The sequence below is a fragment of the Alosa alosa genome, chromosome 19 (genome assembly GCF_017589495.1).
Source record: "Alosa alosa isolate M-15738 ecotype Scorff River chromosome 19, AALO_Geno_1.1, whole genome shotgun sequence".
Taxonomy (NCBI): Eukaryota; Metazoa; Chordata; class Actinopteri; order Clupeiformes; family Clupeidae; genus Alosa; species Alosa alosa.
In genome coordinates, this window is record NC_063207.1 from 30,048,372 (window position 1) to 30,059,705 (window position 11,334).

General features: G+C 44.9%; 2 protein-coding genes across 2 annotated transcripts in view; one reads left to right on the forward strand and one right to left on the reverse strand.

Moving 5' to 3' along the window:
• chrm5a (cholinergic receptor, muscarinic 5a) overlaps positions 1-6,415 on the forward strand; it is a 13,965-nt gene extending 7,550 nt beyond the window's left edge. The window contains exon 2 of the mRNA XM_048228512.1: positions 3,172-6,415. Within this exon, the coding sequence (XP_048084469.1) occupies positions 3,255-4,940 (1,686 nt within the window). The 5' untranslated portion in view covers positions 3,172-3,254 and the 3' untranslated portion in view covers positions 4,941-6,415. The remainder of the gene's footprint in view (positions 1-3,171) is intronic.
• zgc:194887 (uncharacterized protein LOC571819 homolog) lies at positions 5,924-10,475 on the reverse strand. The gene is made up of 3 exons (XM_048228513.1): positions 9,705-10,475; positions 8,952-9,110; positions 5,924-7,393 (listed from the first exon to the last, which is right to left on the reverse strand). Exons 2-3 carry the CDS (start codon positions 9,091-9,093, stop codon positions 6,696-6,698), a joined length of 840 nt encoding a protein of 279 aa, XP_048084470.1. The 5' UTR covers positions 9,094-9,110; positions 9,705-10,475; the 3' UTR covers positions 5,924-6,695.
• Positions 10,476-11,334: the final 859 nt, after the last annotated feature.

Genomic DNA, 11,334 nt, shown 5'->3' on the forward strand with positions numbered 1-11,334 from the left:
TCTGCTGTGAGTCAGTATCTTTCTACTCTGCAGTGCAAAAGCAGACTCATAACAGAGATAAAGAGAAAAATAGTGAGGATGATAATGAAAAAGTAGAAAATTAAGGGCAAAAGACTTGTGATAATTCTAAAATATACTCACAATCAATCAGATGTGTGTGTGTGTGTGTGTGTGTGTAAAGGATGCAGAGGGAGCCAGGCATCAGAGAAGAATACAGACAATCAGAGAATGAAAGTAAGACAGATGAATTGCACATCTGAAATGACAGGTCCACATTTATTAAAATGCACACACACATGCACACACATATAGACACATACACACACACAAACACACACACACATCCACAGACACAGAGGCTACAGACATCAAGCAGTACCTGGGCCTCTGCTCTGATGTTGATTGCATGAGTGATCTGAAATGTCATGGAAACTGCACTGAAGGGCGAGGCAAGGTTTCTCCTCCAGCTGCTCCACAAGCCCCCCCCCCCCACACACACACACACACACAAACAGCACAACATTCAGCCACACTGCCCAAGACACCCCCACTCCAAACCCCAAACCAACCAACACACACATTCGGCCCCATCGTCAGGCAGTTGTGTCCAGACGCCGCCACCCACCCACCTCGCCGCATGCTCCAGCTGTGTGCACGGATGTGGAATGGAAGCGGAGTTACTACAAAATGAAGGCGCGAGTGGGGTCAGTGCTCGACGCTGGGAGGTGAATAAAGGACCACGGCATCCCATGATGCTTTAGTGTGCTACTGAATTGATGACAGATCAGTCCATCTGAGGGTCTGGACACGGAGAGGCTGGATGACTCAGAGGGTCTATTGTGCAAGCGTGTTTGCATGTGTGTGTGTGTGTGTGTGTGTGGGGGTGGGGGTTGGACTCTACTTTGGTGAAAAACGGCAAAATAGTTAATTGACATTTCATGTGCATCATGTCTCTCTTCCAAAGAATACCCTAAAAACCAGGATACAAGCTTGTTGTATATGTGTCAAGAACAGCATAACGGACACCAGGAACTTTTCTCCCACACTAGCCTCTCCTCTCCCCTCTCGGTCTCTCTCTCTCTCTCTCTGCACCTACCAGTCTGCTGACCCCTCTGTTGGCTGTCTGTATCAGACGAGTGGCTCTGGTCCCTGATGGACGACCCTGACTGTCTGTACAGCAAACACCCGCCGCATGTGTGGCCCAGTTCAAATAAGCGAAAGGCACAGAGATGCCCAGGCTATTTCTCTGTGTGTGTGTGTGTGTGTGTGTGTGTGTGTGTGTGTGACATTGTGCTTGTGTGTGTTTTCCCTGTGGCGCCTTCTCAGTACCTTAAATGGTATCGGCTTTCGTCACACCATGGGCAATCACTTGGCCGTCTCCCTGGAAACAAAAAGCCAAAGAGGCGGCTTTGTGCCATCTCTGTCCCTCTCTGCACAGGCACATGCACATGCACACATAGTTTCACTTACACCTGAGCACGAGGCTTGTGCCATGATGTCTCTGATATGTCTCTCAGGACATGAAGTTTGCATCCAGATTTTGATGTTGTGAAGAGTCATCAATAATTTTTAGCACAGTAGATACATTTTCGATTAAACAAAATATTTATTTATATATTTATTTAGTTAGTTATCTTCGATTAAGCAATTTTAAGCATATATGTTGTCATTTGATACATCCCCTGGAATAGACACCAGACAACATTCAACAAATGACGAGATGGTATTACAGACATATACACTCTCTCACACACTCTCACACTCATATGCAAGCACACACACACACACACTCACACACATATGCAGAGGACTTGAGGAATAAAAAATGATAAAATAAACAATAAGGACAAGGAGTATGGTCAATGGTTGCGTGGCTTTAAAGAGGTTTTTTAGTTTTGATTTAAGCTACTAACCACGGCATATGGCATTCCACTTAAGGCCGTTGCCAGGATTTTTCAAATACCGAGGTCAGGGGCGTCGCTAGAAATTTTGGGCACCCGAAAATGTATACTGGACCATGCTTAATCTGTTATTAAGAATGCTCTGCTTCTCCTCATCAGCATAGCGAATGTTGCATTTATAATTTGCAGGGTCATAGGCCACAGAGCTTGTAGGCTATTCTGACACAGTGAGTGTCACGACATCTTGACTCTCATTCTCTTGGGAGGGCCCTTCAGATTTCATTTTCCTCTATTCTCCTTCTCTCTCTCCTCAACTGCCTGATTTCTATCTCCTGTCCCCTGTGTTCGATTTCTTAAAACAACAAGTCTCTCAATTACTGACCAATAATTGATATAATTTGACAACAGGCTATGTTTAGGCGTTAGGTCCAACATTAATTATCCAAGTTTAGTGAAGTGAATTAAGATTACTGGCAGAAATGAACAATTTGCCAAGTTTATTTGTTTTGGACAATAGATTTGTGGGTATTGAAGTTTATGTGAGCTACGTTGTGCTCATTAATTACTCTACTTTCGGTTTGACATGTCAGAGGTAACGACGTGTCACGTGACGGTGCGTTGACGCAAGGATAATAGTCTCGTCGGCCATTTGTAGGCTACTTAATAAATGAAACTTTGAAGAAAAACGTGACATGACCTCGGTGTCCTCTATGGTAGCTAAGGTTATGATTCTGCTGTGTAGTGGCTTTCACTGAGAAAGGTCCAATAGTTGTACAATACCATTGTGTATAGACGGTATTCTAGAGACACACTTTACATAGCATTAGTTTCTCAGCTGCTAACTGAGTGACTTTTGTGTGTGTGTGTATGAAATCGTGTCATCTGTGTACAGTTCTCTGGTTATGGTTATGGGACTTTGCAGACGCCTTTGTCCAAAGCGACACAGTTCTATGTGAGATACAGTAGGCCTATAGTTTGATGTGAGATGCATTGAGTGAACATTGGTGGCTCCCTTATTACTGGCTGTAGTTAAATGTGGAATTGTGTTCGGTGTGTCCAGATAATTCATATAGACTTTTATTATAGACTTAATCTGTGTGTGGTTGTCAGCGCTCTGGGTGGTTTTCGCATGTTGATCAATCCTGCCCCCTGGTGGTTACATTTAGAAGTGAAAATTAGTTAAAGCAGGTACTGTAATGAAAACAATAGCCCAAAGGCACTGATGCTGCTCTAAAATAAAGTACTCTTTTCCTCTCTCCCTCTCTCTTAGGAGACCATTACTGAGAAAGAAGACAGCATAAAACACCTTCTTCGAATGAGAGTCCGATAGACACTGCTGTTTCTGCAGCAAACATGGAGGTGGGCAACATCGATAACTCCTCAGTCCATGACAACTCATCAGACATCCACCCAGTCACGCACAGCTTGTGGGAGGTCATCACCATAGCGACGGTGTCGGCTATCGTCAGCTTAATAACCATCGTGGGGAATGTTCTGGTGATGCTGTCCTTCAAGGTGAACAGCCAGCTGAAGACGGTGAACAATTACTATCTACTGAGCCTGGCTTTCGCCGACCTCATCATTGGCGTGTTTTCCATGAATTTGTACACTTCTTATATACTGATGGGCTACTGGTCGTTGGGCAGTTTGGCTTGTGACCTGTGGCTAGCCCTGGACTATGTGGCTAGTAACGCATCAGTCATGAACTTGCTTGTCATCAGCTTCGATAGGTACTTCTCCATCACCAGGCCTCTGACGTACCGGGCCAAACGGACACCAAAGCGAGCCGGGATCATGATTGGCCTGGCATGGCTGGTGTCAATTGTCCTCTGGGCACCACCCATCCTGTGCTGGCAGTATTTCGTGGGTGAGCGGACGGTACCTGAGCGTCAGTGCCAGATCCAGTTCTTTTCAGAGCCGGTGATCACTTTCGGCACGGCCATTGCTGCGTTTTACATCCCCGTCTCGATCATGACCATCCTCTACTGCCGCATCTACAAGGAGACAGAGCGGCGCACCAAGGACCTGGCTGAGTTGCAGGGCATGAGCTCGGCTATGGACTCGAGCGGCAGCAGCGGCAAGTCCCAGAAGACCATCATCAGGTCCTGCTTCAAGTGCAAGCAGATGAACAATGGCGGCGTGCGGGACCGGACCCAGGCTTCCTGGTCCTCTTCAAGCCGCAGCAATGTCACCAAGTCGGCGGCCACGTCCAACGACGAGTGGTCCAAGACCGACCAGCTGACAACATTCAACAGCTATGCATCGTCCGAGGACGAGGAACGTCCCATATCTCCTGGAGGCATCTTCCAGCCATCTTACCGGAACGAGGCTTGCCAGGACAACAGGTGCTCCATGGCCACAACAACAGTGCCACCAACTGATGGTGAGCAGCTCAGCAGCTATGATGAGGACAGCTTCTTCCCTTCGCCGCTCAAGAGCAGCTCACAGAAGAGTAAGAAGTGCGTCTCCTACAAGTTCAAACCCGTCGCCAAGGAGACCAGCCTGGGTGATGGAGGAAGTGGCAGCGCCGACGGTAATGACAGCCCCCGGCAAGACCACCAACAGCAGCCGCAGCAACCGAGCAAAAACGGAGGCACCAAGGGCGGCCCGGCCACATCCTCTTTCTCTTCGGCGGAATCCATGAGCGCCCCGTCCACCACGTCCTCTTCGAAGCCGGCCGACGGGACGCTAAAGAGCCAAATGACCAAGAGGAAGCGAATGGTGCTGATCAAGGAGCGCAAGGCGGCACAGACGCTGAGTGCCATCCTGCTGGCCTTCATCCTCACATGGACACCGTACAACATCATGGTGCTCATCTCCACCTTCTGCTCCGACTGCATCCCGCTCTCGCTCTGGCACCTGGGCTACTGGCTGTGCTACGTCAACAGCACCGTCAACCCCATGTGCTACGCGCTGTGCAACAAGACCTTCCAAAAGACCTTCCGCATGCTCCTGTTGTGCCAGTGGAAGAGGAAGCGTGTTGAGGAGAAGCTCTACTGGTATGGCCAGAACCCCGTGGTTAGCACTAAACTCACGTGAACTCTCACACACTCACAAGCTCACACAAGCACCTGGAACAAGCATTTTCTATATCATATCAGTAGGAATGCACAGTACAGGACAAGTGCTGTTGATTCTGGTGGGAACTGGAAGTCAGGGGTATTGCTAGGAATTTTGGACCCTATAAAAGAATATAATATTGCCCCAATATCCTCCACCCTTCCATCCATCCCCATTAATAACATTCATCATTATCATCTATGAGGGCCCCTCTCAGTGCAGGCCTTTTGGAATCATCCTAACCCACAACTTCACCCCACCCCACCCAACCCTTTTCACAGTGACCCTACTAGAAATGATGACTTTATTATTGTTTAAAGGGTGTTTGGGAAACAACCACTGATCCTTGAAAACAGCAACCGTTCTGTTCTGTGCACCACTTCCACTGCAGAAAGAAATGTGAAACAGAATGACAGTTGGTCACACATACAAAAGACAAAGGAACTCTTCTGAACCTGCTCCATTCGTGGTGGCTCTTATACACCTGCATTCCAGAGCATACAGTACATGGTAATAAGCGTCACATGTAGTTTTTGTCAGAGTTCACAACACCACACGCACATCATCACCAAGCTAACATCCAAGGGCTACCTTTGCTAATATGCGTCTTAACTGTGAAGATTGTACATGCTCAACTCAAACGCCTTTTTTCCACCAGTGCCATTTCTGAGACAGACACAAAGAGCGAGCTGATTAGAGGGGTTGAATAGGTTGAAGGGAATCACTGATCCTGTGTGTGTGAATACAGTAGGATGAGTATTTAACAGTATTAATTGTATAATTTTGACATGCTGAAACAGAAGTAGTATTTCATGTACTGTAAAATCAATGTGAATTTCCTAAGTCTGATTATTCTGGTAAATGTAATGAATTGTACGGAGCAGTCAAATATCGCTGAGACCTTGATGGTTGCTTAAGCTTCATTTAGCCTCTGCCAAAACAAAAAGATGTAACAACAAATGTCTGTGTTGTTTTATTAGTTTAATTTACAAATGAAAAGTTCATGTTCCATTCCTGATCAAAATAGTTTGTTTTATATTTTGATTGAATCATTGCCACATCGGCCATGTTATGTGAAGCTGAAAAAAGTATTAAAATATCAACTGTGTACATTTATGCCTATATATTACTGCTGTTCCCCAATTGTAAAAAAATAGTACATTCCATGCATTTGACTGTGGATATTATTTGTTGCTGATATTGACAGTATTATGCCTATGAACCATTTCATACTTGCACAAAAAGTGACTAGCATATCTGTAAAGGTTCACATAAATGTAAGTACAGTGCTGGTGCATTGTTTCTTTTATTCCATTCAGGACAAAATCTACTGAATATTTTCATAGGTCTAGTAGAATTAGTGGTTATCGTCCTTCTTCATTTAATGTTCAATGTATTACTGTGCATTTTAATTCATTCTTTTTTATAAAACATAAATCTGTATATTGCAACTATCTTGTCTCCTGTGTGGAACTGTTCTAATGCTTCCCATCGATTCTTGTGTTCACACATCAAAGCGTTCTTGATCACAAATCTAATCAACATGATGTGTGAAAGGTCCCCCCAAACTAATTAACTCTTCTAGGAGAGCGAGAGTGTGAGGCTTTAAACAAGATCATCAGCTTCCGTTTCATCACTACACTCTATTGATCTCTCCGTCCACAGCTCCCACACGTTGATTCAATGGAGCCCATCTCTCCTCGTCTCACCCTGGCTCTTGTTATGGTCACGCAATCACAGCTCATCCTTGCCACACTCTCCCTTGACGTTGACCACCTTGATCAGCTCAGAGGGCTTCACCATCATCCAGGCATACTTGCACAAGTGCTCCTTGTTGCAGTCCTTCTGCCAGTAGATGACGTTGCGGCGGTTGAGGTTGGCGCCAGCGCACGCGTCGTACCACCACCCCCCGCCCGCCACACCCTGGAACTCCAGCCGGGCGCAGTTCTGGAAGTAGTTGTCATTGTCGCGGTCCTTGGTGGTGAACCTCTGGTTGTCGTGGAGGTAGTTCTCTGTGTCCTGGGTGAGCGCGTCCCCCGCTGTGCCCTGGAAGAGGCCCAGGCGCAGGCGGTACTGGGTGTCCTCACCCTCCACCAGGACAGGGTCGTATTCGCCAAACTTGGTGACGGCATCCTTGTCCACCAGCTTGATGCCCAGCTTGTAACGCACGGGCCCAGCGGTCAGCTGGTGGAGATGCTGGTTGCCCAGCCAGTGGTTGGCGCTGAGAGAGCCGAAGCCTCGTTTATACTCCTCCCAGGTACGGTCAAAGTCAACACTGCTGTTGACGGTGATGTGCTGCACCACGGTCCAGCCGCCGTCCTGCATGGCGCAGTAGGCTGCAATGTGGGTGTCAGCCGGCTGGATCAGGTAGATGCCATCCCTGGCCTGCCCACCTGAGCTCTCCCATATCTCGTTGCAATCCCTGGGAAGTACTGACAACACACAACATTCATGATTAGTGGAAGTCATTGACCCCCCTGGGAAGCACTGACATGAAACAATATTCATAATCATGTAAGGTCTTTGATGTCCCTGCTGCTTAAATCACATATACACATATACAGATTGTCAACGATGTCCCTGTCAAGCACTGATGAAACAACATCCACATACCCAGTTGGTAACTGATGTCCGGTCATAGCACTGACTAACAAAATATTCTATAGAAAATATTCTATCTATAGAAATCCTCTAGCATGAGACTAAATGACCCTGTCCTCCACTACAGTACATGACTTGTTTGTCTCTCCTTGCTCTCTCTTTGTGACTCACACTTTTCATGTCAAGGCCTTTGTAATTATGGAATCAATTTCAGTAATTACAGGTAGAGCTGCTCTGCATAATAATATAATTCTGCTCCCAGTGTCTACGCAGTGCAAGGCAGTGTGAAAATAACATAATTTATCTGATAACCTGAGCCAAAGAGAGACCTACAACAGTATCTATTAGAATTTATTTTAGTAATTGTTGGGACATAACATATACATAACGCGCGCGCGCACACACACACACACACACACACACAAATCAAACAACTAATAAAAAACAACCAATATTGGTTGCTGTCTTTTTGAACAGTGACCTAATGTAATCTCTGATATCTTTCCAGAAAGTGACCCAATGACCCACAATGCTGCAGATGAACTCTAGTCAAGTGCATATACTGTGTTATGAACTGGATAACAACCAGATTGTGTCTAAGTGTGAATTACAAACTCACCTGCCACGCTGTCACTCACATTGCAATGTTTATGGTATTCGCCAGCGTGGCTTGCCAGAAAGGTCTTTGTGCTGCACAATTGATTCTTATCAGCTGCTAATCTACAACATCTCCAGTCCATGGTGATACTGTATGTAAAGCACCTACTATAGACAGTCTGTGTCACCCTGTGAGGGCACTGAGTGGAGTTTGGACTACTGTTACAGTGGTATTGACTCAGTCAAAACAAACAATTATTACAGTCAATGACTCCACAGTGACATTTCTAATTAATTACAACAGTAATTACAACAGTAAGCCATTATGAATAGATCAACAAACAGCAAAAAAAGAAGAAAACACTGGAAGAAATAAATGAATGAATGATCCAGATGATTCCTTGTAAATTGAGAATAGGCGATAACAGAATTAGTAAGTTGCATTGCTTGTCTGTGAAATATTTATGAGCTCATTTAGTGCAACCAAAGGTCTAGAGTCAAACTGATACTCATCACGGAAACGGCATAATTCACTTTCACAATCCAGACTCCAAACCAGTAATACTGCAGCACAAACATAAAGCACAGTGCCTGCTGTTATTCTCTTCAATATCTGCATTATTAACACATTTGACCAAAACAAAGCTAAAAAGTGTTTAGTGTGCTGATCTGCTTTTTATATTGTTGCACTCCATCTAGCAGTTTCCAGTTACTACTGAAGGGTGTGTTACACTGAATTCAGGAGAGCAGCATAGTAGTGGATATTCTGACATGTGTCAACTCGTGCCTTACATTTCTGTCCCAGATTGATGATGGCTGTGTGTTCCTCTGGGGAGAGCAGATGGAGGTTTTGGGCCACATGTGGCTCAGCACACAGCAGCCCAGTGAGCCCACACAGCAGTGGCAGCAGCAGAATGGCCCCTAGACACGCCATCTCACCCTGCTATAACCCTGGAGACCCACACACAGATAGTCACATCACAGCACAACACACAGCAAAAGAGCACTACTCAGGCCCCAAGGGACTGCATCTTACGGACCCACCCCAGAGACACGCAGCCCTAGATAATCACAACACTATAACACAGACTCCGCAAGAGACTACATCTTACCCCAGACCCACCATAGGAACACTAGAAGTACAGCCATAGAGAATCACAACATACCCCCACAGCCTCCACTAAGGATCAAGGCAGGCTGAACCCAGAATGCCTCTGCACTGAAGATCAATGGAGAGTGATAACAAGTTACAGTGTACTGTATGTGTCTGACATCTCTGCATACAGTACATGATCAGATGATGAGCTAACTTCCTGTAGACACTCTGACTTTGAAAACATACAATATAACTACCGGTACTTTCCCTTATAGGCAAATTCCTATTTCCCATAAACGTCCTGTTTTCTGTTCCAAAATTCCTATTTTCTATATAAAAGAGTGCTTGTTAAAGTTATTATTCACTACTAACCTCATCTCATCTACTCATAGCCAGTCATCTATAAACAAAAGGTTGACTTAAATATCTGTGGTGAAACACAAGCTTACCTTCTCTGTTGGTTTTTGCACGTTGTAATAAATGCACTTCTCTGTGGTTCTGGCCGGTCTCATTAGTTCATACACACCAAAGAGTGGCCACGTCTGAGGAACCGATCAAGCGTGTCTGCCTAAGACACTCAGAGTCCATGAGGTGAGTGTCTGTGTGTGTGTGTGGTGCGTGCTGACAGCACGTCAGTCCCCTCTGGTCCCTATCACGCTGGACTTCAACCTTAGCTTCACGTCACACTGGGCCACGCCAAGGGTTAAAGCTTTTATCTGTGTCACCACACACAGTGACCTCATGCTTTATATATGGTTTTATTGGGATCATTTCTCTTTCCTCTTGCCTTCCCTCTCTCTTCCTCTGCTTCAAAGTTTGCACTGCATGTGCATAATGTTGCATTTACTGTGTTTGTTCAACATTGATGACTAGTGCAGCCTGTGATTGTCGGTAGTTATTGAGTTTTTGCCTAATGCCACATGTACTGTACACTGGTGACTTCAACCAAGACATGTTCAACTGACCCCCTAATGGTGGATGCGTTTCTTCCATTCACTGACTCAACACACATGTTGATTATACGCACACTTACATACACTTACACACACTTACTTCAAATAATTTATTTATCTTAGCATTAAATAAGTTACATCTATTCAATATCCACACTTCAGCAAAGTGTGTGTTAATAAATAAACTTTTGCCTTAATGAATCCATGGGCCCTATCATGACATTCTAAAGTGCATCGCCACTCGTCAAAAGTCTATTTAAATTTAGTAGGATGTCCATTTCACATTGGGAGGGGTTTCGTTATCAAACGTGGAGCGCATGGTGCAACAAGGTGTTCCTAGGTTTTTTAATCAGTCATATGGGTGTGTTTGGGGCGTAACATCATTTTAAACCAATGAGAATGACATCTGTCATTCCCTTTAACGGCGCAAAGCGAGATATGTCAAATAAATGCATCAGTATTTTGGCATTCAACGGCGCATTTGAAGGAGGCTGCTTGCGAGACCCTATGGAATAGTCATTCTTACTGTAAACCATGCTTTACTAAAACCTAGCATAGCCTTCACGCATTTGCAACCGTCTATTATTTGAACTCATTGGCAAAGTGAAACTAACTTCACCAAGGAGTCAGTCAACGACAAGACAGTTATATGCAGTTACTTTCACTATTGACTGACAATGGGTTATCATCGAAAACATAGGCTGGAAAAGGCAACACTTACCCTAATATTGCTCAAATGACTGAATAAAACAACATTTATCCTGCAGAGGAGTTGCTTATATCTCGTGATAGTGCATCTTCAGCTGTGCTCCATATGTGTCTCTCGCCTCTCCCCTAATCACTTTTAACCGTCATTACCAATTTGCAAATGATGGTGAATAACTACTCATCATGAGATGTACAGTATTTCGTAATATCTTTATTCTAATTATGTTTCCCATTGTAATCGTGCAATTTGTAATGCTTTGCATGGACATGCACTGGTGTGCGTTCATGAATGATAGAAGGATGGTGCGTGCACCTGCCAATATGACTGTTGACATGCACTGGTGACACTTTATAATAACGACACACAATTCATCATTTATTAAGCCTTTGTTACTTATTAGTTAATGGTTTGTTCATC